This window comes from Perissodus microlepis, chromosome 10 (genome assembly GCF_051167445.1).
Source record: "Perissodus microlepis isolate ML-2025 ecotype Zambia chromosome 10, ASM5116744v1, whole genome shotgun sequence".
NCBI lineage: Eukaryota > Metazoa > Chordata > Actinopteri > Cichliformes > Cichlidae > Perissodus > Perissodus microlepis.
The window spans coordinates 10471758-10498260 of record NC_140470.1 but is presented as its reverse complement, the minus strand read 5'-3'; the positions used below and the strand labels follow the sequence as shown (position 1 = coordinate 10498260).

At 38.3% G+C, this 26503-nt stretch overlaps 2 protein-coding genes across 2 annotated transcripts; both read left to right on the top strand.

Annotated features, from left to right (window-relative positions):
• On the top strand, positions 1 to 8120 carry stip1 (stress-induced phosphoprotein 1). Its single transcript, XM_084941880.1, has 14 exons — positions 1 to 129; positions 2829 to 3038; positions 3136 to 3277; positions 3600 to 3741; positions 3939 to 4104; positions 4224 to 4350; positions 4630 to 4732; positions 5110 to 5230; positions 5439 to 5535; positions 5630 to 5754; positions 5867 to 5903; positions 6017 to 6120; positions 6427 to 6599; positions 6687 to 8120. Exons 1-14 carry the CDS (start codon positions 121 to 123, stop codon positions 6757 to 6759), a joined length of 1629 nt encoding a protein of 542 aa, XP_084798006.1. The 5' UTR covers positions 1 to 120; the 3' UTR covers positions 6760 to 8120.
• A 379-nt stretch (positions 8121 to 8499) lies between these two features.
• rps6ka4 (ribosomal protein S6 kinase A4) lies at positions 8500 to 23216 on the top strand. The gene is made up of 18 exons (XM_084941879.1): positions 8500 to 9499; positions 10794 to 10865; positions 11353 to 11420; positions 11828 to 11978; positions 12197 to 12312; positions 13522 to 13629; positions 13763 to 13843; positions 14177 to 14280; positions 15918 to 16068; positions 16168 to 16329; positions 16508 to 16633; positions 18267 to 18400; positions 18537 to 18630; positions 18738 to 18908; positions 20198 to 20389; positions 20471 to 20630; positions 20730 to 20893; positions 20989 to 23216. The coding sequence occupies exons 1-18, from the start codon at positions 9412 to 9414 to the stop codon at positions 21199 to 21201; spliced, it is 2355 nt and encodes a 784-aa protein (XP_084798005.1). The 5' UTR covers positions 8500 to 9411; the 3' UTR covers positions 21202 to 23216.
• The last annotated feature ends 3287 nt before the right edge of the window (positions 23217 to 26503 follow it).

Genomic DNA, 26503 nt, shown 5'->3' with positions numbered 1-26503 from the left:
GGTACACTCGTCCGGAAGCTGATTACGGATTTTCTACCTCCCAAACTGGCAACCTGCATGTTGTTGAGGGGGAGGCGCTAGTTCACAGTAGTTTCTGGAAAGGAACCTCATGCTTACACCATGGAGAAAGTGAGTATCCTGCTACTTATTTAATAATTATGACTTTCTAATTGGCATATGTAAGACATTTGTGTATTCATTTGAGTTGCTTTAGGCTAACATTTCTTTACAATAATTTGGAGGTCGGAGAGGTTAGTCAGCTCTTTACACTGACCGTTCACTGTTTGCTAGTTAGCTTATTAGCTTAGCGTAATCTCTTTAGTAAGGTGTTGTAGTCATTTGGGCTTGCCGTTTTCACCCGTCACAGAACATTTTGACGGTATTAAACTGTAGTGTTGCTTAACTTAACTTGAACTTATTGAGAAATTAACTTGAATGTTTATTTGCGCAATGTTGTGTCTCACTTGTGATAGCACACGACAAGGTTAGCTAACTGTTAAGCTAACGTGCGGCAACTTAATTTGTCACACTTGGTTTTTACGTAAAATTATCACTGTAAGGTTTGCCTGCCGCTGTTGCCAATGGACAGTGTAGGCTCGGTGTTGTAAACCAGCCTTTTAGCCTTCTGCAAACATGGGCAAAATACAACTTACCAAATCTCAGTCAAACGGCTATCTTTGGCTCACAACGTGAACATTATCAGTATGTCAGGATAAGAAAAAACAGAGAGCCTTTATTTTATTAAGAAACAAACAAACCAATCCTCTGTAACCCCTTTATAAAACGAAAGCAGACGACTGTTAGCTTAAATTGCAGCAGTCGGTCTGTAAGCACATGCTGCAGGAGTATTTTTGGATTAGCTTCAGCGGTGCCATCGGCAGTCTGCACTCACACCGGAGGATCATTCTAGATGCACACATAGGCGAAGCTGTCATGGCTACAGCCGCATGTTGTCGTCAGCTGCCGCGTCCTCTCGAACGTTCTGCATAACAGCTTAGATATGAATGGATTTCATATCTGAGCTGTTTTATTACTTAAAAACTACTGTTGCGCTCAGACTCGGTAACCTATTTGTCCAGCATAAAATCAATAAGTGTGGTGCACGTTAGAAGTCAAAAGAGGGCACTGCCTAGTTAGAAATGTGCTGATGTTGCGAGGAATTCGTCCATGAGTTTAATTTTTTTTTTTTTTTTACCTTTTTGTATTTTCTGCATAACGCCAAAATAAGAATTATTACATTAAGGATTTGACACATTGTGAAAGTAAGACTTGATGCATGCCTCAAGTTTCTTGATCAGCATTCACCATGGTGCAACACATCTACAGGTTTCATTTTCATTTTGGACTGACTTAGTAAAGATTATATGTGGATTCTTACAACTATATGCACATTGTTTACACCCTAATTACTAAAATGACTAGACTGTGATTACTTGATGCTTCATAATATTTACTGAATATTCACTTTTTTTTTTTTTTTTGACATAACCAAACCCTACAGCACTGCAGGGGATTGTGGTGTAGCAAGAGGAGCCAGCAGGGAGTGAGAAAACCTTTTTGGAGCAGCGTGGTGCTCCTTTCTTCTTAGCGTGTCATTGATTCTGTTAGATTCAGAAGAGGTGCAGCGCGGTTACTTCACAAACTGTAACAAGCAGCTTTAATTGACAAAGGGTGTACAGTATATTGACAACCTTTTTTTTTCTTTAGCATTGTCAGCAGGGCTGTGCAATATGACCAAAATCTCATATCTCGATATAAGAATTCTATCGTCCCGATAATGATATAAATCACACAAATGTAACATTTTCTGTAAATTCTGTGAATCTCGGGCAGCTCGACTTGCGGGAAGTGTTTCCAGCTGCGCGTCATGTAGCGGGAGTCGAGTGTTTTAACAGATGCATGAAACTATACATCTTTAGACATAAGTTGTAACTGCCGCCGTTTTCTTTGTGAGTATTTATTACACAGCGTGCTGCGGGGAAAAGCCTGTTCTAACGTTTGAGTCTAAGGTTTATTTTTTAGCACCTGGCGGCTCTTTTTACTTCTCATCCGTAAATACTCTGCTCTTTCACGTGATTCAGTTTATTTTGAAAAGTCTCAACAGGATCTTGAGCTTTATTGTGAAAGGTTTATGTGGAACATAAACAAGCGGAAACGCGATGGTGTTACCCTCGCTGTTGCTAACGACAACGCATAAAGACAGGCACTTGTCCTTCTGTAGTGTGGTTGTATTAAATATAAGAGAAAGAGAGAACTTGAAGAAATTAATATAGCCACTACAGTGACCATCAAAACGATGAAAAAATATTGCCGTAAATAGTTTATTTTGTGACACCACGAAACAAACGATAGCGTAAAATGAAACTATAGATGTTTTTATATCGTCATCCGATATATATCGTTATATCGAACAGCCCTAGAACAGCCCTAATTGTCAGTAGGCTTTGCTTTTGTATTCACTCTGGCTTCCTGCAGAGAAAACTTTTAGAGTAATATACTTCTAGCTATCTAACCTCTGTTTTAGTTTAAAAGAAAAAAAATCATTATTTGTAACTGAAACAAAAGTGGGGTTACCTTTGAGCTTGCTGTGAGGCAGGGCTCATTTTCAGGTCAATGTGGTAACAAAATAAAAACACATTTTCTCTTTGCAAGACTTCTGCAACTGTTTGACCCTAACAGCTGAATGATTGTCAATTCCTTTTTCACTTCTGCCAGTAGCAGCTGTGAAGGATTTATTCTCCAGTCAGGATTGTGTCTTTGTGTATTTAGAGCAGCAGAGCTGCAAAACAGAGGTTTTGTAAACATGTCTGTCTGTCTGTGCTTCATAGGCTTCAGCATTGAAAGACCAGGGAAACAAGGCGCTGAGTGCTGGAAATGTTGATGAGGCCATACGTTGCTACACCGAAGCCTTGAGTCTTGACCCATCCAACCATGTCCTGTTCAGTAACCGCTCAGCTGCCTATGCCAAGAAAGGCAACTATGAGAATGCTCTCCAGGATGCCTGTCAGACTATCAAGATCAAGCCTGATTGGGGGAAGGTGAGATGTCCTTTTTTATGCCGTTGATTTGTTGACAGAATATATAGTTATTAAAATTGAGGAGACAGTCTAAAATATTTGAAATGTGATCAACCAGGGCTACTCCCGTAAAGCTGCTGCATTGGAATTTCTTGGCCGATTGGATGATGCTAGAGTAACTTACCAAGAGGGACTCAGACAGGAGCCAAGTAATCAGCAACTAAAGGATGGGCTGCAGAACATTGAGGCCAAGCTTGCAGGTAAAGACTGGATTGTTTTTGTTTAGAGCTACACAGAAATGAGGCGTGTGAGTCACTTTTTGTTTCTGTGTGGGTAGAGGATTTTGTGATGGCTGCTGACAGCATCACTGAAGTGAGAATGCATTTTTTTGAGCTTAGGTTTTCAAAATGAAGGAGACAGTCCACTTGCGTTTGGAGTGTTTTTAATCAGACTGTGGGTAAATACTACAAGTTACAGAAAGATAAAACCTAGTGAATTTAATCCCATAACAGTTTGAATATTTGTGAAAAAAAAAAAAAAATCTTTGTGACCACCAATCAACACAGACTTTTTCTTCACCAGAGAAAACAATGATGAATCCCTTTGCCATGCCCAACTTGTATCAGAAGCTGGAGAGTGATCCTCGGACTCGTGAGCTGCTGGCAGATCCCAGCTACAGAGCACTGCTAGAGCAGCTCAAGAGCAAACCATCTGAGCTTGGAACGTATGTGCATTTTCAAAAACAATCTGCAGATTTAACTCAAGTTTTAAGTAATCTGGGTTACTTTTATTATATTTAGAATTTGTCAAAAGTTCTGGAATAGTAATGAAAAGTGTATAATGTGAGCACAAAGTTATGAAGGTTGTCTAAGATTTATTTCCAAAATGTGAATCGGCTCTTATTCCTCTTGTCATCGTCAGGAAGCTGCAGGATCCCAGAGTGATGACTACTCTCTCTGTGCTTCTTGGACTAAACCTCTCTGAGATGGAGGAGGATGAAGAGCCAACTCCTCCTCCTCCCGCAAAACCCAAAGAGACTCAGCCACCTCCTCCCAAAGAGGAAGACCTCCCTGAAAACAAGAGAAAGGTAAATAATCTAATGTTGTTGCATTTTGTTTTTGTTTGTTTGTTTTTTAAAACATCCAACCTTCTGATTAGTCCATAGTCTGAGTTTTGTTCATCCTTAATTTCATATTTTTTAAACAGGCCTTAAAGGAAAAGGAGCTTGGGAATGCTGCATATAAGAATAAAGACTTTGAAACGGCACTGAAACATTATGAAGAAGCGATTAAACACGACCCAACAAACATGACTTACATATCTAATCAAGCAGGTATATTTTCTCAGATATTAAACATTTACTAACCTCATACAAACTTTTCATCTATATTTTACAGTCTCTGCATTATCAGGGACTGTAACATCTAGCCCTTTTAACTGAATCTGGGAATATCCTCCAGAATGTGGCTGTGTGACTGTAACATAAACAGTTATGATATAAACTATAAATGAATACACAGTAATATACAGTTTTAGTTTATCTAACATGACGTAAAATGGTTAATGTATTCTATTTGTGTTTAACATGTGCTTGTATTTGTTGTCATTTCAGCTGTGTACTTTGAGAAGGGAGATTTTGACAAGTGCAGAGAGCTGTGTGAGAAAGCCATTGATGTTGGCAGAGAGAACAGAGAAGACTACAGACAAATTGCTAAGTGAGTTATTTTATTTTACTGGTGATACATTTCTGGTGGAACAAAGATAGCCTTTTACTTTTTCACGATTGTTTTGAGATCTTATGGCAATTATGAAAAAGGTTTTAGCCTACAGAAAATGTTTAGTCTGATAGGAATGAAAACCACATACATCTGTGTGGGTGTACATGTGTTGCCTTCCCACATCAGAAATCAAAAACAACACTGAATGGGGCCACTTGGTGACCAGTAGAGAAACACTGTGAATTGTAGTGTCAAGGGACCACAAGAAGCAGTGTTGTACTGACTAACTTTCCACCTGAGTGGCTTTTATTAAAGTTGCATAAACAAATGATCTATCTGTAATAACATGCTTGCTATAATCTGTCTCCTCATAGGGCCCTGGCTCGAATTGGCAACTCGTACTTCAAGCAGGAAAAGTACAAAGAAGCAATTCAGTATTTCAACAAGAGTTTGACAGAGCACCGAACTCCTGACGTGTTGAAGAAGTGTCAACAGGTGCAGTAGACCAGATAGTTAATAAATGGATTAGCTAATGTTGTCAAGAGTTGGCACAGTAAAAAAATAATAATATCACATTAGCAAATTGATTTTTAATATCTATAATTAACTGAAATTTTGAATGTAAAGAAAAACATAGTGTATACTTGGTATACAGTACCTGAACTGAAGTTCACTTACCTTGACTTTGTAATTGGTTTTGCAGGCAGAGAAGATTTTGAAGGAACAGGAGAAACTAGCCTATATCAACCCAGAGTTGGCCCTGGAAGAGAAGAGCAAGGGCAACGATGCCTTCCAGAAAGGTTTGTAATAGTTGCAGTGCTTTCTGCTCGACTGCCATTTCTTCTTTTCTCTTCGAACTTGCACAAAGATGAGCTTGTCTTTTCTTTTTCACAGGAGACTACCCCTTAGCCATGAAACATTACACTGAGGCCATCAAGAGAAACCCTAATGATGCCAAACTCTTCAGTAACAGAGCTGCCTGCTACACAAAGCTGCTGGAGTTTCAGCTTGCCCTGAAGGTATAGCACATCCTTCCCGAGTAGGAGTTCATGTGAATCTAATGTAATTTATGCATACCTCTGCATTTATTGTGCATTTAAGACTAACCATGAGAATCTTTTATCTTGTCAGGATTGTGAAGAGTGCATCAAACTAGAGCCCACCTTCAGTGAGTAATAACTTTTATATTAATTACATTTTTGCCTTTTGCCTGAACTCTATCATCTAGAATTATGTCAGTTTATTGTAATTTTACAAATAGTTTATGACATTTGTTCACAGTAAAGGGCTACACACGTAAAGGAGCTGCTCTGGAGGCCATGAAAGACTATTCCAAAGCTATGGATGCATACCAGAAGGCTCTAGAGCTTGACTCTTCCTCAAAGGTATTTTACAGGATATTACACGCTTCAGAAAATGTGGACTTGAGTAGAAAAGATATCTGAGTAAATAATTTTTTTTTTCTCTATACTTCTGCTACATGTTTACTGGTTGACACAGTAGTTAGTTGTCCAATCACTTTTGAATCAAAAAGAATTGGTTACATTTTTTTTTAACTAAACAGATTTGTGTGTTGGAAATGTGAAGAGAGCAGACTGATGAATGAAATGTGGTAATGTCAGATATAACTGTATTTCTAATGCGTGAACAGTGAGCGACAAAAGACTGAATTGAATTCTTTCCACTTTCAGGAAGCCTCAGAAGGCATTCAGCGCTGCATGGTAAGTCAGGCCATGAGGAATGACAGCCCTGAGGAAGTGAAGAAAAGGGCCATGGCTGATCCAGAGGTGCAGCAAATTATGTCTGACCCAGCCATGCGTATGATCCTTGAGCAGATGCAGAAGGACCCACAGGCCCTTAGCGAGTAAGTTTGACAGCTTTACTTCCAATGCAGTTTGCATTTTAACTGTATAGTACAGATTTGTAGTAATTTTGTTTGTTTGTTTTTCAGCCACTTAAAGAATCCAGTTATTGCTCAGAAGATACAGAAACTCATCGATGTTGGACTGATAGCCATTCGTTAATGGGAGACATGAGCCACAGCTGTTAAACCCTCCAAAATGAAACTCCTTTTGCTTTTTTTTTTTTTTTTTTTTTTTTTTTTTTTTTTTTCTTTTGCCTTCAAATCCAACATATTATCTCCCTGTTCTCACTAAGACTGTATGTGTTTGGTTTCTTTTTTTTTTTTTTTTTTTTTTTTTTTATATATATTTTTTTTTATAAATTTTCACAAGTTTAAAATTGTTTTGAACAAAGCAAGTTTCATCTGGAAAGCTTCAGACTCCAGATAACTTTAAGAAAAGAAATTGGATTCAAGTGTACAGGTGTTTTTAATACATCTAAAAAAATAATAATAATAAAACGATGCAGTACACCGTCATGTTCAGTGTTTAAAGGGCAAATCCATCCTAAGGCTTTTCTCATTTTCCTAGTGGTTCATGATTTAAAGACAGCAGAAAAGAGAAGAGTGAAAATCACTCCAAATAATGATTATAATGTGCAGCACATCTCAAATTGAAGTTGTCCCTGACCTTTGTATTGTCAACTTTAAGGTTTAATTAAACATGGTGCTTTTATGTTGAAATGCCAAATTCGCATTCCTTGGCGCTTCCATTTCTGGTCATTTCCTACACCTCAAGTGCAAAGTTTAATCCAATCCCTTTTAACACCTAAATGCACGTGTGAGACTCTTAAAAACATATTAAACGTTATTATGATTTGGACGCGTATAATCTACAGCTGTCTCTAAGCAACAGCACAATTTAGTCATTAGATTGGAACAGATGGTGATTAAGTGTAAATGGATTTTAAAGATGGTCTGAATGTGATAGTTAAAGGGTGGATTTACCTTTCAGTGCTAGCACATGCTGGATGAGTGTGTTGACTTGTGCGTTAACTTAGATTAACCCCATTGCACCCTGTCACAACTTGCTAATGTGCATCACACCCAGCAAAGTCGTTTTGTTTTATCTTTGCACATACTGCTGTTACATTTCCTCTCCGTGACAGCTCAGCTTTTTTTTTTTTTTTCTTTTCAGAGGAAAGACAAGTTATACTTCTAACTAACATTCTGCCACAATTTTGCCAATTTGTGGCTTCAGATACCTCAAAGTTACCACATTGTCATAGTATCTTTGTGCTACGGTTTCCAAGAGGGACTCAAATATTCTATTGTAATGCCTTTTGTTTCCACACATACACAGTAGAATAATAAAATGTAGTTATTTGTGCAGCACAGCAACGAAATAGGGCATTTCTATCATTCAAGTCCCCATTGTAATCATAAAGTACACACATCTCACATGATGTAAACAGAATTGTCCATGGAAGTGTAATGTACTAATGGAAACCAGTTGTACTGTGAAATATACAGTATCTGAATGTATCTTGAAAGGAAGTGGTGGCTTTTTTTCACGACGCTGAGTCGGCAGATGGGTAGACCTACAGTTTCAATACCTTGCACTACTTGCATACCAGTGATAGATAAAATGACTGATCTAGACCCCTGTGAATTCAGGTATAAAATCAGATTTAAACGTACAGAGACATAGGCATTAGTAGCATGCTGGAAAATGTTAGTTTATTGTTTTTTCTAAAGGAAGACAAAGTGTGGCAGAACAAATGAAAAGCATGAACATTAGTAGATTTTTTTTAATTAATGGAGAGAAAATATTTGACATTTGTCGTAACTACTGGGCAAAACTTGAGCTAGTGTTTGTGGCACAGAATTGCCAGATTCCGTTGAGCTCTTGAGCAATCTCGCTCCGCCCACTCCAGTGGTTCACGTGACTGACCGTCGCCCAGGTTGTGTCGGAAGCATCCTGGTGTTAGCAGTTTGCTAGGCGCTGACAAAAATTATAAAGTGAGATGTAGAAATTTTCATAATGGACGAATATATTAGTTGGTGACTACTGGTGACAAAGACGACAAAGAACTACCCAAACTGGCCTTTTCCAACATGGTCAGTTCGCTGGTAGTTGAAGAGGCCAGTTAACACTGCTAACAAAACACCAGCGGTTAGCTAGCGTTCAAACTTTGACGGACAAATGCAGTCATTTGCTAGTTAGCTGCTACCGCTACCCTGCCAATTTACTACCACACCAGCTGGCTAGGTAACACGTCTTGTTATTATACGGTAGTTAGCGTTGAAGCTGTTTACACACCGACTATAACGCGTTGTTTTGACCAGTCGCTTATATAACCGAAGGTTTAACGTTATTACCAATTAACGTCAGCTAACTTATGAATAATGACTAGTTATTTAGCTAATGCTAACATTAGCAACTTAAACTGTTAGGTAAATTTCAACTCCAGATAACACACACAGTTACTCAGAGTACTTAATTAATACCGACGATCATTGACACAGTAACGGGAAAAAAAAAACATCTTCTAAGTAGCAAGAATATGAATCTTCTTTCTGATTGATTTCGACCAATCACATGAGATAAATAATGCCAAACACCAGGATGCCAAACGAGTGGGGATTAAGGTTTGGGCAACAGCATTGTCTGGAATACAGCTGTCCGCTCATTTTGATAATCCTTGTCTCCTTCACAATGCAGCCACAGTAGATTGTTTTAACTGCTGAGTGTAAAACGCAAAATCTCGTTAATAAGAAAACACCAGACAAACCAATTTCATCGCAAAGTCTGTAGTCCACTTTTCTTTAAAATATGTCTGGGGACGCATCTGATAGTAGTGAAGACTCTGATGGAAAAACAAATGAAAGGGCCTGTACTGTCAAGCACCAAATCACCAATGGTAAGTCAGTCATATTGTCTGTTATCACTGTATGTAATCATAATCATAACCATAGCCACAAAGGAAACATCTGTGTACTGTAATTCATCTCATCATTTAAATAATACCGCACGAATGCAGTTTGTTCCTTTTTTGATGTGCTGGTTCAACCCCACAGCTAACATCACCACATCAGTTTTTTTTTCTGTAAAACGTTCATCCGATTTTAAAATATTTTTCCTTTTCCATATATATGTGTATATATATATGTGGGCTGTACAATATATTCACACACTGGAGTTGCATTATATTAAAGTTACAAAGCAGCGAAATATAATGTAACCAAAAAATGTTTCTCTAAACATACTCCATGCACATGATGGTATTTTAAATGAAAAAAACAAACAAATCTGTTTTCTTTGATATTACATTTCTTTCAGATTTTTCTTTGATTTGTGTAACATTGCTTTGTGAGCTGGTTTAGCTATTTGCTAAGCTTTTGTGTGAATGTGTGTTTGTTTTGAGGCTGAGGGGCATGTGAAAAGTCTATAGTGTACAGAAACAATAAAATAATCTTAGACTTTAATAAACTTAAAATAGATTGTTTGGGGGGGCATTAGAAATTAACGAGCCAATATTTTTCAAGATTGTAATGGATTATCAGTATTTTTGCTTTAATATCAAAGATATTTTTTGTTCTGTAAAGACTCTATCGTGTTTTACTTGCTTTTAATCAATCTAGGTCACCAAGCTTGCATTAGAAACTAAAGAACAGAATTTGTCATAAGTTTTTAATGGACAATGCATCTGTCATTGAATTGATTTTAGAGTGTAAATTTACAAAGAAAAATCCTCACAGATAAAATCAAATAAATCAGAGAATTGCTGTTGTACTCTCCCTCCAAGAGTAGTAAATGTGACTGTAGTGTAATAAACAGTGTGAGTGGATGTTTTTCACCAGCTGTCACAGGTGAAGTGAAGTGATCTGCTTAGTGGCTTGCTGGATAGATTGTAGATTTTAAGTAGAGCAACCTTTTAATCTATAGAGAGGGTACATCAAAGTGCATTCATGGATTATAACGCAAGAAAAGGCACATTGGTAAAGCATTTGCTAATATCAAGACATATGGTATGTCTTTTTGTATTTTAATATACTTGGGAAAAACCAGCCAGAAAAGTACACCACTTTATTTGTGTAGAAAGCTTCCCTTAAAAGATAGAGCTCAGTGTGGCTTGTCTTTTTTAAAACAAAAACTTGAACAGAAATAGAAATGTAAACACTGTTCTTGTCTTTTATTTTTCTTTCTACCACTAGCTAACCTCACAGGTCACACTGAAAGAGTTGGCATGGAGAACTTTGAGCTGCTGAAGGTCTTGGGCACTGGAGGTAAGGATCTGCATGTAGCACTGAATAGAATGAAATGAAGATGAAGCTGTTGTCAAAGGTCAAGTACTGGTATGAGATATACTTAAAGCAGACTTGGTTGATTTCCCTGGCTTGGATAGTATTTTGAAGGCAAAGTGTTTATAATTGATATTTGTAGCTTGTAAGTTAAAATGTTTCATGTCATTTATATCCTCATTTAAATGTTACAGCATGAAAAATATCTGATGATTAACAGGGAATCCATATGCTGTTGATGTTACTGATTAGCTACAGGAGATCCTGGTGGCTATTTCCATCAACAAATGAACACCTAATTAAATTTAATGAGTGAGAATGATTCAGATTCAGATATCTTGCCGCCTGTTCACCGAGTATTTATGTCTTGAAGTGGAAACCATCTCTTTTAGGCACAATCCGATGGTGTATCTGTGTTTGCTGTGTTTGCTTGTTTACCATCGGCAGTAATTTTCAATATTTGTTTGTCTAGCTTACGGGAAAGTGTTTTTGGTCAGGAAGAACAGCGGCCATGATGTGGGCCAGCTCTATGCTATGAAGGTAAGTTTATTAGTGTTGTAATTCAATGAATGTACATTTTAAAGCAGATTTTTTATCTAAAAATGTAAATTACTAGTCTGTGCTTTAAAATAAGTAATTAATTATGATTTTATTAAAATTTTATAACCATTTTGTGTAAAATGTAAATGAGTTGGCTAATTATCTAAAGCCAATATTAGATTAAACATGGTACAGTGACAGCACATCAGATGTTAAAACCAAGAAATGATCTTTTTTTTCCCATTTTATTTGCTTGTTTTGGATTTGATGCAAGCAGTTGGGTTGTATAATGTCCTTCTCTTGGACATGATTGCAGCATGTTGCAACATACCCCAAAGCGAAGTGCCATTCACTGAAAGTTCACGGAAGGAATGGAGAAGTTTAATTTATTTTGGTCACTGCCCTAGGTGTTAAAGAAAGCAGCTATCGTTCAGAAGGCAAAGACAACAGAACATACTCGCACTGAGAGACAAGTCCTGGAGCACATCCGCCAGTCTCCCTTCCTGGTTACTCTTCACTATGCCTTTCAGACTCAGAGCAAACTACATCTCATCCTGGGTGAGACACCGGGGTGGGACACTGGGAAAAATGTATCAAATATAGAGAACTCTTCTCTCTTGAAACACTGAAGGTCTTCTTTATGTTTCTGTCTTATACTGTATGTGTTTTTGTTGGCATTTCTTTTTTTTTCTTTTTTGCACAATGTGTGTTTGTGTAGTTCTTTGTATTATGTCTATTCAAGCTCCCTGTGTATTTGTCTGTGTGTGTGAGTACAGATTATGTGAGCGGTGGGGAGATGTTCACTCATTTGTACCAGCGGGATCACTTTCCAGAAGAGGCAGTACGGATTTATATTGGAGAAATAATTCTGGCTCTAGAACACTTGCACAAGGTGAGGATTATTGTTTCCAGTTTTTACACATGCTAGAGTTATTTCTTTAATTTTGGCTAGAGCCCGCTGCTTACACAAACTAAGCATTTTAACGACATGATACTTTTCATAGAATTGGGGTTGTGAGGCCAGAGACACAACCCCAACTTACTCCTATTTTAAGCCCTATAGGTTGTGGTCTTTTAGCTCTGGTTTCGTCAAAACAAGCTGATGGTTAAAGAAGTAAGCCTTTCATCTGTTAAGCATTTAACTTTATTCACCAGATTAATGTTACGTTAGCTCCATAAACACTAGGTTGCGTTCACATTGTTGTATACAGATTGATAAAGTCAGCAATATTGTGTTTCTGTGTATACATGACACATGCTGCTTTCTCTGTTCAGATAATACTGCTTTTAAAGTGAATGACATCAGTAAATTTTCATTGTGTAAATGGTCTGTTGAAGCCAGCAATATTATGCACCCCATGTCTGAAAAGAGCTTTTGTCATTTAGTGCTGAACAGGAAGTCTGAGTTTCTTTATTGTGAGAAATACTCTGAAGCTCATAGAAGTGGTTTCCTAATGATGTTTCACAGCTACTTTAGTTTTGGATTTAGTTTTAAAGTAGGTGTGCACCAGTGGCCTTAAATGATACTCATGACTTCTTTGAGTAGTTACACAAACCACTACATGGAGGGTGATTGGGTGCATTTTCAAGGTCCTTTTTAAAACATAATGTGTTCTTGAGGGTTTTATTTGGAAGCATTTCAGCCATCTCTTTGTACATTATGACCTTCACTAGGTATCCAAGCTCACATTGCAGCACTTAAGTTATGAGATAGTGGATTTGTGTTTAAATTAGTGTCCAAAGAAATTGTCCAGCGACATTGGCTGAAAATCCTGCAGACTTTAATGAGTCGTTCCTTTTATAAATAATATCAAATAAAAGCATTTTAACAACAGCAACTTTGGGGACTAGTATTTCCTGCATTATATGCTTGCTGTTGTTTGGGCAGTTATTTGTTTTGACACATTTTGGGATTAGGACCCCTAGCTGGGATTAGAAAATGCTGTGATTACTAAAAATAACAGATAGGTAAGTGGCCACTTTTTCCTTTTTTGGTTGTAAAAATGTTTTTAGGGTTTCTCTGTTTGCACTGCCTGCTGTCTCTGTTCACAAATTACAGCTTTTAACATGAATGCCACTGGTAAATTTTCATTGTGTACAGCTTGGGATTGTGTACCGAGACATCAAATTGGAAAACATTCTTCTAGACAGTGATGGCCATGTGGTATTGACAGATTTTGGGCTCAGCAAAGAGTTTCTGGAAGAAGATGTAAGTAAATCTAAAACTACAGTGTGAGCATAGCAATGTGTACATGTAAATAATACCTGGGGTGTTTAACTGTTACCACAATCCAAACTGAAATACATTTTTTTTAAGTATGCTTGTTTTCTGATCATCACAGAAGGGGAGGACCTACTCTTTCTGTGGCACCATTGAGTACATGGCTCCTGAAATCATCAGAGGGAAATCAGGACATGGCAAGGTAAAAAAAAAAAAGAATAACAAGGGAGCAAATGCAGGTTTTGGTGTTAAGATTATCGGTTATTTGAAAGATTTTGAATGGTCACATATGCGCAAAATAATATTTAAATTAATGTTTATATTTACATGTATCAGTGTACGGGGAATGCTTAAACATTTAACACTACAGATGCTTTAAGACTCATGACTTTGGGCCAGTGTGGTGAATCAAAGATGAGATTAATATCTTTGTTATGGAAGGCAGTACCGTCTCAAAAAACCCACCTTTAAATAATTACACAGTGAAAATTCCTTGTCCTCTTTATTGTGCTTTTCAAGCTATATTCTGCTTCAGTCAGTAGATTGGTGGAGTCTTGGGATCCTGATGTTTGAGTTGCTGACGGGTGCGTCTCCTTTTACCCTGGAGGGAGAGAGGAACTCCCAAAGCGAGGTGTCAAAGTGAGTACTGCTCAATCCCATCTCCATAAATCATCTGCCTGCCCCTTCTTAACTCATTTAAATTGTCTCTGTTATTAGCTGTGTTTTACTAATAAATGAACCCATTGGCTGATGCTGATTTTATGGGAGTGAAAAAGAATTAATGAACCTAAAAAACTGAGAAAATGTACCATTTTAAGAAAAATTTGAATTTAGTGTAGTTGCACATCTTAAAAAGGTGAACAGGGGCAACAAAAGACACTGAAAAGAAACAGTTAGAGCAGGGGTCCCCAACTCCAGGCCTCCTCCAGGTGTCCTGCAGGTTTTAGATCTCACCCTGGGTCAACACACCTGAATCAAATGATTAGTTCATTACCAGGCCTCTGGAGAACTGCCAGACATGTTGAGGAGGTAATTTAGCCATTTGAATCAGCTGTGCTGGATCACGGACACATCTAAAAACTGCAGGACACCGGCCCTCGAGGCCTGGAGTTGGGGACCCCTGAGTTAGAGGAACATAGGATCCTATATCAGATAAGAATGGGACAATATTCATCTCTTCATTAATTAATCCTTTATTTATCCAGGTAAAAAATCTCATTGAGATTAAAAATCTCATTTCCAAGAGAGACCTGGCATCATGGCAACAAAAGTCACATACCACATAGGTATATAACATTTAAAACAAATACAATATCCCATACAAACATGTGTAAAATATACAATAACAGATCAAATTAAGAGTACATTAAAAACAATCACACTGAGTAAAAGAGCTGTTCTCTCATTCCTTTAAGACAGACTTAAACTCTCCCAAGGTAACCAATTCTGATAATTTCAGTTCCTTCTGCAGATTATTCCAGGAAGCAGGGGCAGCGTATTTAAAAGCCCTTTTCCCCAATTCTGTTCTGATTTTTGGGACAATCAATTGTATGATTTTGTTCGAACGAAGGTTGTATTGGTTGTGGTTTTTACACATATAAACACATAAATAAGATGGAACCAGCCCAAGGAGAGATTTATAGATAAAGATCAACCAATGGGAGAGTCTGCGAATATGCAAAGATGGACATTTAGCAGCAGCATACAAAGAACAATGATGTACATGATTTCCATAGCCAGTAATAAAATGTAAAGCACAATGGTACACAGTTCTATCTATGTATGTATGTATCTTCTATGTGCTATTGTGAATAAAATATGGGTTTATGAAATTCAGCATTTATATTTAGCTCATCCCAAGTTTTTCTAAATTTGCGTTGTGTATTATTGACTGACATTCTTTACATTGTAAAGAATGTATATAGAAAGGAAAACATGAAGGTCATTGCTGATGAAGTTTCCACGACAGTAGTTCAGAAACTAGTTGGCTCAGAAACTAGTTGCTCAAACTGTGATGTGTTTTCTGTTTGCGACACTTTCAGTGCTGCTGAAACAGTACTGAGAGTGTTGTAAACAATAGAGTTAGTGGCAGCTTTGCTGGGCAAAGTATGTGATGCCACAATTTCTGCATGGTCCCAAGAATAATTTTGTGCCTTATGTTGTGTAAAAAATCTTATCGGCCATTATTGGAGGAGCATGAATGTTGACACAGTTGTATTCTTGTCCATTGTTTCTGTATGTTAGCAAAATGTTTATATCTTCCCTTTGCCCTTCAGACGTATTTTGCGCTGTGACCCCCCGTTTCCTTCTATGATTGGACCCATTGCTCAGGATCTGCTGAAAAAGTTGTTGGTGAAAGATCCCCACAAGAGGCTGGGATCTGGACCGCGGGGGGCTGAAGATATCAAGGCACATCCTTTCTTCAAGGTCCGATGTCCCTTAACTGTCTATCACTTAAACATCTTTTCCCCTGTAACCTCAGTTCATTCATCTGTAACTCTTTCATTCTCCTTTTCTGCCTCACAGGGACTGAACTGGGATGACTTAGCACAAAAGAAGGTTGCAAGTCCATTCAAGCCGGAGCTGAAGAGCGAACTCGATGTGGGGAACTTTGCAGAGGAATTCACTGGGATGGATCCTGTTTATTCTCCAGCCAGCACACCCCCGAGCACAGATCGTCTGTTCCAGGTCAGTCATCATCACCTCCACATTGATTCTATCAAATGTTTCTACAAACATGACCTGTAAGCATTATTTAACTTTACAATCTGAAAAGTGCAATAAGTGCTTGTTAATAAGTAAAGGCTGTAATAATTCTTCAGTGAGCTACATCATAGTTACACCTAACACATCTCCTCTGTTTTAGGGCTATTCTTTTATTGCACCCTCCATCTTGTTCAATAAGAACGCAGTCATGGGAGACTTTGTTGAAACACAAATTGGTGCTGACCGACCAGCTTCTGCTTCTGTCCAACGCAGCGCAATGTTACAGGTATGATCTGTTTGGGTGTTTTCAAATAATTCTGTGATATGTTTGGTTTCAGGACTGTTTGTTAACAGAAAAGAAGGAAAAGAGCAGGAGAAGCTAAATTATTAGCTGAAGTTGGCTTGTTTTATCTGACAGGATGCTTTGTATTATTAAATAATATTGAAGACACTTTGTACTGATCTTGGTAAACAGCACAAAAATCTATTTGGAACAGAAAAAGTTTGTCAGTCTGTCTAGTTGACATTTATCACCTGCATGTGAAAGGTGTCAGACTCAACTCAGCAATATTTTTAGCTCGTCTTTTAAAAAAAATGTTCCAAAATCTTCCAGAAGTCAAAGAAATTTGCAGCTATTACTTTATGTTATTAGATTTATAAAAGATGTAAGCTGGAATTTTAAAATACTGTTGTCATCCAGATTCTAATTACAGTGATAAACAATACATTATGTTTATATGCAAAAGTAAAATTTCTGTGTAGGATCTCAGTATTCCGGGTCATGGTTGTCTGTGAAGCTTGGAAAGAGAGTGAATTTAAATAGGTCGAGTCACTTTCTTTCCAAGCTCCTTAGGCAAATGTGAAATGTATTTTTAGATCAGTCCAGAATTGTTACTTCATAGTAATTCCTTCCCTGATAATAGCGGTGTAAGATATAAGGTTTATGTTTTTGTAAAGCACTACATATAAAATACTAATTAAAGCAAAACTATTATCCAAGTTATATAGTTGGGGAATTAAAAATAAAAGTATGTCTTTATATAGAGAGTGTACCCAGCTAGTGATAAATTTATACATATTACTTATTAATATATTCATGTAAGAGGCACAATTTAAAGTGGATCTACTGTGCTCCTGCTCAATGATCAGACTCTCAGACTGTACTAGAGTAGCTTTGTATATTCATAATTCAAAATAATCCTGTGTAACCTTATACTGAGCCAAGATGAGGCCCCTGAGTTTACCCACAATCTGAATAAAGTCCTTCAGTCATCTGATTGGGTTCCCGTCATAAACAGGAAGTTTGAACAGCAGATTGGTGAGGGTTCTGTGCTCACAGTCAGAGTCATGTGTTTGTCTAAGATGATGATATAAGAGATAATCTACTGATGACAATGAGTGAGTAGAAAATGCTGCCTGAAACTGAAAATTTGAAGCTATCTGAAGGCTGAGCTTTGTTCTCAAAGAAATTACTTGCACAAACGCTGACTTCATGATTTATTTTATATTTTTGTTCTGTTTAATATAGAATACAGTGTTGTAAAGGTTTATATACAGATATGACAGAAAATTGGCAAAAACATATTATGTGGACTTTGAGGAAAGCTTACAAACAGTGCTTAACAAGCATTCCTGTTTTAGGCCAAAATGTCTTAACCAGTTTGACCTGTCTTAGGACGTAGAGTTTGATGACATGTTGTACTTTGTAAAACTTTGTGTTTTACAAAGTACAACATGTTTTATCTTTCCGAATTACTTATTCAGTTTTAAGGTATTTCTCTTTACAAATATGGGAGCTGAATTTCAAGGTTGCTTCATGTAAAGGTCAAAGTATCCCTTTAGCTTTGCTGGGGCCGTGTCTATTGCCTGAAGTATAATAATCTCCTTTGATGGCTCAATGCTATGTTTTTTTTGTTCAGGAATCCCAGTTTTTTCAGCACTATGAGCTGTGTTTTCAAGGACCACCTCTAGGCGAGGGTAGTTTCTCTGTGTGCAGGAAATGCAAACACAAGCAAACTGGCCACGAGTACGCCGTCAAGATCGTCAGCCGTAGGTGAGCAGAGATGAAATACTTCTTAGTACAGTGCCCTTTAACAGATCTGTGTCAGTGTGTCAATACTTTACTGTATCACAGTACCACTGGAACGTAAAGGTGACTGAATGCCCTTAATGTTGTCTTTCTTTGTTAGAATGGAGGCAAACACTCATAGAGAGATTGCTGCCTTGAGGCAGTGTGAGTCTCACCCCAACATCGTCAAGCTGTATGACATCTTTACTGATCAGGTAGAATGGACAATACATAGGATAAAGATAAAAGTGATGTATTGGTCAATATTAAGCTACACATAAAAACATCACCCCTCATGGCCTTCTCTGCATGTCTCTGTCAGTATCACACATATTTAGTGATGGAGCTTCTGCGAGGTGGGGAGTTGTTGGAAAGGATCAAGAGGAAGAAACTGTTTGGCGAGGCAGAGGCCAGTCAGCTGTTACAGAGCCTGGTCTCAGCTGTCAGCTTCATGCACGAGGCTGGAGTCGTACACAGAGACCTCAAACCAGAGGTGGGTGGAGATTTGATAACTTTATAATTCCTGACAATATATATATAACACGCATGTTTAAAAAGATAGAAAAAAAGAGTGTTGTAACTGGGGATCTGTTGTCTCGTATGTGAGAGATGTGTGTGACGTTATTATTTTTTCAGCATGACTTTTACATGATGTAATCCGGGTTAAAAAGTTTTTTTTTTAAAAAGAGAGACAGAGCGACAATCACTGATTGTCCAAAACATGGACGTTGCCATCATGATGTCACTCACTGGTTTTTGGACTGCATTTTGAAGCTTCTCCATAAATTTAATGTTTTCAAATGACAGACTGGTGTATCAACTACCATACGTGAGCAATGAACAGACACAGATATCTGCTAATTAGCCTTAAGTAGGAGAGGTAACACACTAAAAACAAATGAATTCACCAAAACTGAAGCACAAATATTATTTGTCTAATAATTCAATTTAAAATGCTGTTGAAGGCCCCAGCAGCACACACACGTAGGAGGGAGCAAGTTCAGTGACTTTAAGTGGTGGACGTGAAGCCTAGCAGACACTGATTGGCTGCTCCTTTTGTTGGTAACTTCAACATTTAAATTAATAAGTTAGAAAAAAATTACAAAAATAAAATTGGAAGCTGTCCACAGATGTCAAAACCACTTTTGTACCAGGCTATAAACATGTTTTCATTTAATGCTGTTTAGTTTTTTTTTAATGGAAGTCTGTCAAGGCTGAATCGTTTTAGGAGCCAGCCTCAAATTGCCGATTTAGGAACAGCAGTTTTTGGCACTTCTATGTTGGCTTAATTTTTCACCTCTGCAGGCTACTGCTCGACAACAGTGCATGATGTGACTTTTGTGGTGCTTTTCAAAATGAAAGCAGCAAATTTCACACACACACACACACACACACACACACACACACACACACACACACACACACACACACACACACACACACACACACACACACTCCCTTCTTAAGATGGCTGTAAGGTTTAATCAACTGAAGAAGGCTTTTATATGGTGTGCATAACGATTCTGAATGAGACATGTTGGCAAATATCACCTAATAACTTTAAGATGTCTCTAGTATGGCTTTTATTTTGATGCACACCTAAAAGGATTAGAACTGTTTATTTGCACTGTCTGTTTACACATAAGTTCTGGTACATGCCAACCGGTGGTGGCTGTCATACTCGTATTTACTAATAGTCTTTACTCTGTCAGGAAAATTGAATCTTAATGTGTAAGTAAAATAAGAGCTGATCCTCATGGCTTTTGTTTGTTTACCTCACAGAACGTGCTGTTTGCAGATGAGGGGGAGGACTCTGTGCTGAAAGTAATAGACTTTGGATTTGCTCGCCTGTGCCCTGCAGGCAGTGCCCCCCTGCAGACTCCCTGCTTCACGCTGCAGTATGCTGCACCAGAGCTTTTCGAGAGTGCAGGATATGATAAATCCTGTGACCTCTGGAGTCTCGGGGTCATCCTGGTAATTGAATCTGAATATGTTGATTTTTATCATAGCTCGGCTGACTGAATTACTAATGACCCTTGTGTGTGTCTTTCTCAGTACACCATGCTCTCAGGCCAGGTGCCGTTTCAGAGTGAGCAGCGTGGAATGACCTCATCATATGCTGCTGACATCATGCAAAAAATAAAAGAGGGGGATTTCTCATTGGATGGGGAGCCCTGGAAGGGTGTGTCAGAGGATGCCAAAGAGCTTGTTAAAGGTACTGAATATGTTTGTTCTTAGTTTGCTTTAGTTGAGATAAATGCCTGTTGAATTTCCTCTATTGCTTGCTTGTTTGTGTCTCTTTTCCTGTTTTAAGGCCTGCTAACAGTGGATCCAGAGAGCCGTCTCAAACTCTCTGATCTGAAAGAGAACAGCTGGCTTCAGGGTGGAGCATCCATGTCCACCACTCCTTTGTGCACGCCAGATGTGCTCGAGTCCAGTGGGCCCACTGTCCGCACTTATGTCAATGCTACCTACAAGGTAATAGATTGGTGTGAAAAACTTCTAAAAGGTCTCAGAAAGAATCTTAAATAAATGTATTTTATCTCACTTTTGTCGCCTTCCACTCTCACCAGGCTTTCAACCGAGGTAAGCGAGAAGGCTTCTTTCTGAAAAGTGTCGACAATGCTCCCCTTGCGAAACGACGAAAGATGAAGATGACCAGCACAGGAGTAGAGACCCGATGGAGTTCATCCTCTTCTTCTTCGTCTTCTTCCACTTCCTCCACTGCCTCTGCAACAGCATCCAAAACACAGCCAAAGCAAGCCGTGATCCCAAAGCAGAGCTAGCCTGGCAACAGAACAGGGAGAAAGTGTTACGTGCTTGTACGGTAGCACAACGTCCTCCAGCGGTCAGTTAAAAAAAGCAAAAGCATACTGACAAATGAGAACAGTCTTTACTTCATATAAAATATAATTCCACTTTAACAGCTGCAGGTTTTCATTCCTAACGCTGTATTCTTTAAAAAACAAAACATGTATTTTCTGTGGTGGAAGAGGAGGCCTGACTGTCAGAAACTTTTAATACTTATTCAGTATTCACTCACTTTATTTTGGTGAGATCGCACACTAAAAGTTAAAAATGAGACATTTACCTGGTTTCACTGTGGGTAAGAAACAGTGCCTGGCTACATAGGGAAAAGGGAAAAAAGGAGCCATAAATAAGCAGAAGCCATATACAAAGCAAAAGAAGTGAATACATCCATTAAGTCATTGTGAAGAGGCACACATTTGCACACGGCAAATGAACAGTCCTTCCAGTAATTTGCAGGTTTAATTCTTTGATTGTGCTGCTGAGTTTTTTGCCACAAATATAATGATTAACACAAAAACTGCAGAAGTCGACACTGTGCTCTGTTAAGAGCGAGCAAGATTCAGGTGTTTGCAGAGAATGTCAAACGATCAAATGGTTTAAAAAAAAAAAAAAAGCAGCAAATTTCTGGAAGGATGGAGCACAGAGAGAGATTACTGTGGCGTGCAAAACCTTAAGGATTCTATAGGATGATTAATGCTGTCGGTCTTTGCAAAGAAGCTGCACCTGCAGTACACTACTCACTGTACGGATCCCACTGAACACTTTGAGGAGCTGGGATTATGTGGCTCTGAAGAAGTGCTTTGATTGTGTGACAAGCTGTGTCCAACAGTAGCAGCTGTTTAAAACAAAAAAAGACATGGAGACACAGAAGCAGACATGCAGTGGAGTGCGATTTTCATCATACTTGCTGTATATTACTCGCGCTATCATGCCTGTCTGAAAATTTCTAGCATGCTAATCTGTTGTGATGATGGACTGTAAGAACTTTTTCTATTTTTGGTATCTTTGAGTCATTGAAAAAAAAAGTTACTTGGAGTATTTTCTGTTTTTCTACGCTACCAAGTGCAGCTCAAGTGTTTGCACGTAGATGGAAGCCAAATGTGGCTGGTGATTTTGAACGCACATCGCCTTTGTGAACTTTGAATGATTATTACAGTTTTTATTCCTGATGGTATCAAATGCGGGCGGTAGTCTGATTGCAAGGTTGATGCTCAACGATTAAGCTCATCCAGGCTGGCTTTCGTCTTTATTTTTCCACAGAAGTGATTTTAAAACATTTTATGGCTTTGAATTTCAAATTACGTTTCAGAATGAGACACCTAATTGTGACTTTTTTGGTTGTTTTTTTAAGGATGGGGCCACCATCCTATGAGAGCTTTGTATATAATCATCATGCTTTAGAGAAAAAATAATGTATGTAATGATTTGAAATTGATCAGCTGTTTGGGTGGTATATTGTAATGTTTTTTAATGGACTTTCCTCTTTTTTTTCTTTTTTACATGTTGCACAGTCAGTTGATCAGTTAACACACATTTCAGCTTTAAAGGTGCTTTCACTGATATTTATTACATGTAATTGATTTTAATGCTGTGGTAATGGGATTATCATAATTTGGCTCTTGTTGTGTACCAGCCCGGCGTGAATGTTGCTGTATGATAACTGAGTGGCGATGGCAGATTGGTTGTATTGATATTTCTGAACCAGATGAAGCATAATTGCAAGTTACTGTAATATTTACCTGTTGTTGTTTGAAGCCGTTGTCTGTTTGAAGGTAACTGGTTGTTTGTTTGGTATTTTTACTTAAGAAACTGCTTTTATTGATATTGGTATTATTTGGTTGTCATAGATATTCTCTCTTCTCTTTTCCCGAGCATTATTTTACTGAGTTGCACTGTCTCTGGTGTTGTTGCTGGGATTTGTCTTTTTGCACCGCAATGTTTTTATTTTATTTTTTTGGCTGGTGCAAAATAAACATTACTTTTCAATAGATTCCTGTGTGGTTTGTCTTCTCGGTGTTGTAATTGTGCTGTAACACTTGTAATCGCAGTGCTCAGAGGGTTGGAGACCCAAAATGAGAATTTGTTCAAACATACTTCATTTTGCACGAGCCCTGATAGCACTTCTATTTGATTAAGGCTATTTTATGAATGTACCTTTTTTTAACAGAGGGAGGGAAGTAGCCAACATTCCCTCATACATCTGTGATTTAACCTCCTAGGACCTGGTGTCCACATACGTGGACATCACATTTTGGGTTATTTAGACTAAAATACTCAATTTTGCTCTACATGGGCCTGATATCCACTTACGAGGACACTATACTGCTACTGTTCTATCAAAAATTTAAACGAATATCCTCATATGTGGCTCTTATTTTTCTTAAAAACAAAAATAAGGTTAAAAAAATCTGGTAATTCTTTGTTTTTACATTCATCGGGCCCCAATATGCCCAAATATCAAAGAGAAATTAAAAATGCATGCTGTGGAAGAGTTCGGGTCTTAGGAGGTTAAAATAGTTTCTTGTGTAAAATTTCTTTTGATACACATTTTTAGTTTCTGCAAAACAAGAGCTTGCATGTATTTAAGATATAGAGCACTGATTCTTCTGCGGTGAAATGACATTTCACATGCTTAAATCGTATTGCTGATATCCTGTCACAAATTGAATTAAGACAGTCACAAAGTGCTGTACACAGTCCACAGAGTCAACTATCCATAGTTGTAGTGGTGGACTTTTCTGCAGCCTTGGTGCCACAAACTGAAAGGCTCTGTACACCACTAGTCTTTAGACGTGTACAGTGGACGCCTCGCAAACTTGTGACACAGCGAGCAGTAATGTATTTTGTAAGAAGCTGAGATATATAATCTGGAGCTTGGCTGCTTAGTTCTCTGTGTGTTAACACAAGAATTTAAAATGAATCCTAAAATCTATTGGGAGCTGATATAAAGAATATATAATAGGAGTGATGTGAGGGTACTCACTGTGGTGTTAATAGTCGCAGCATTTTGTAAAGCTTGGAGGTGTGAAAGAGATGATTTGTCCAAGTTGGTTAGCAGAACATTAAAATAATCTAAATGCAGTGACACAAATACATGAATACTTTGTGTCATCCAATTAAAAGGAAAGTTATATTTAAGCATTAGCTTGTATTGCACTCTATAATACACATTTCACAGTTTATTTCCATTATATTCATTATGCATTGCACATAGCAATGAAAGGATGCCACATCGTTCAATGCGAATTAAAATCATCAACCTACAGAAAGGCTAAACTCAAAGACACCATAAAAATCAATGTGAAAAAATGATGTGGCAGGCTAGTCCATTTTTGTTTAAATTTCATTGCAGCAACTCAAAATGGTACTCGAGAGTTTCTATGGTCTCCATGTACTTGTATGATCTTATCTGTGAAAAGCACACGGCAGCAGTGGGGGACCTGGCAGTGCTTATCCTGTTCTTCCTTGCACAAAGGAGCAGATTCACCTCCTGTTGGTGTTAAACACCTTCTACGGCCATGATTAACAACCCCCTCTACTACTTTACTAACAAGGTCAATATCAATGTAGTTTTACTCACCTGATGCTACACTTTGATTAAAAAGTGTTTGTTTAATTTCTTTTTAGCAATATATGTTTAAAAAACAGAATTCTTAATAAAAGAAAGAAAAATGAAAAACTCAGTTTTCTGTGTCTCTTAACAGAGTCTCAAATGTGTGGAGGAGATACCAGGAGACAGGTAGTTACTCTACGAGAGCTGCACAGGGCTTTAGAGAGCCATCGACTCAGCAGCAGGATCGGTACCTGCTCCTGTCAGAGCGTTATGACGTGACCTCCAGTCAGCTACTCTTGCAGTTTCTGACAAAACTATCAGAAATGGACTGCATGAGGGTGGCATGTAAGCCTGATGTGTCTTAGTGGGCTCACAGTCCTGCAATGTGCAATTTAATTATGGTTCACCAGAGAATACTAGAACTTTCAGATCTGCCACTAGCACCCCATTCTCTTCACAGATGAGAGCAGGTTACAACATGAAAGAATCTGGAGACGATGTGGCATGCTGCCTGGAACATCATCTGGTAAGACAGGTTTGGAAGTTAGTCAGTGATGGTCTGGAGAAGTAAGGCTTTTGAGGATCGTACAGACCCCTATGTGCTGACTGCTGTTGGATACCAGAGTGTGAAGGCAGTTCTTGGATGATAAAGATGTTGATGTCAATCACTGATGTGAGAATAATGTGTGATTTCAGTATTCCCTTGTTTTTCTGAGCAGTGTATATTCTCTACAATCAATTTCACCTTCATATAAAATTCTGGGAAACATACAACATGCCTATTATATTGTTAAGGCAATAATTACTTACTGTATGAGAAGTGCATTTGTTAAACTAGAATACCTGTTTCTGCGTGCAAACAAATGAAAATGTGTTAGCTGGATTTGGATTGTGTGGGCGGCAGTCTAAGGAGAGAAGCCCAGACTCCCCTGGCCACCTCCTCCAGCTCATCCGGGGGGTTGGGAGGTGGGGATGAGTCCTGGGTCTGCCCCGGGGCTTCCTACCATTAGGACAACAGTAAATCCTCCTCCAAGGTTAAATATTCCATACAAATGTGGGCTAGATGTTCAGAATCATCTAGCCCACATTTGGGCTGCTTCTTAGTGAATCAAAACATGTTGACAGCGGATGTTTGGCCGCGTGATTGCGTCTGCATGTGTGCTTCCTATAGTCCACAAGCTGATCTGAACACATAATTGGTCTTTTAATGGCTGCATATTTATTCCTGTACTTGGTCTTGATCTTGGTGTCCTGGAACTGTTCACATCTACTGCTGAACCTGTGAACATTAGCTCTATTTTTAGTATGGGTGTGTTAAGTGGCAGTAAGAAGAAAGGCAGCAGTGGGAATTGAGCCTCGGTAAATATTGGCGGGCTGTTTCCTTTCACTCAAACTATCCCTCAAAGCCTTTTACTTCTGTTCCTACTGAGCCTCCAGTACAGCTGAGCTGCTTAACAATGCTGATCCCTGCATGAGGACACTTCTGATTGCCATATACACTTCACTGTACTGCTGGTGTAACAAAGCAAAAAATAATTTTCTTTATATCCAATTTCCTTTCTGAACATTTATTATTCTCTCTCTTTGTTCCGAGTTTCCATGTCTATGTAATGAGTTTACTGTACCATTAGGTGGCTGCTGCGTGCTGCCCAGTGTCCTTTGTGTTCAGTTTTTTTCTGCCGTGTCAGCTCTAACATTTGGCTCCTGCCATGAAACATATTAAT

Bases quoted from the DNA above. Each gene is read 5' to 3' on its own strand.
- stip1 (XM_084941880.1), top strand. The intron at 3,742-3,938 runs GTATGTGCATTT...TGTCATCGTCAG, and splicing joins AAACCATCTGAGCTTGGAAC to GAAGCTGCAGGATCCCAGAG. The intron at 5,231-5,438 runs GTGCAGTAGACC...TTGGTTTTGCAG, and splicing joins TGTTGAAGAAGTGTCAACAG to GCAGAGAAGATTTTGAAGGA.
- rps6ka4 (XM_084941879.1), top strand. From the start codon at position 9,412: ATGTCTGGGGACGCATCTGATAGTAGTGAAGACTCTGATGGAAAAACA. The intron at 16,330-16,507 runs GTCAGTCATCAT...CCTCTGTTTTAG, and splicing joins GCACAGATCGTCTGTTCCAG to GGCTATTCTTTTATTGCACC. The intron at 16,634-18,266 runs GTATGATCTGTT...TTTTTTGTTCAG, and splicing joins AACGCAGCGCAATGTTACAG to GAATCCCAGTTTTTTCAGCA.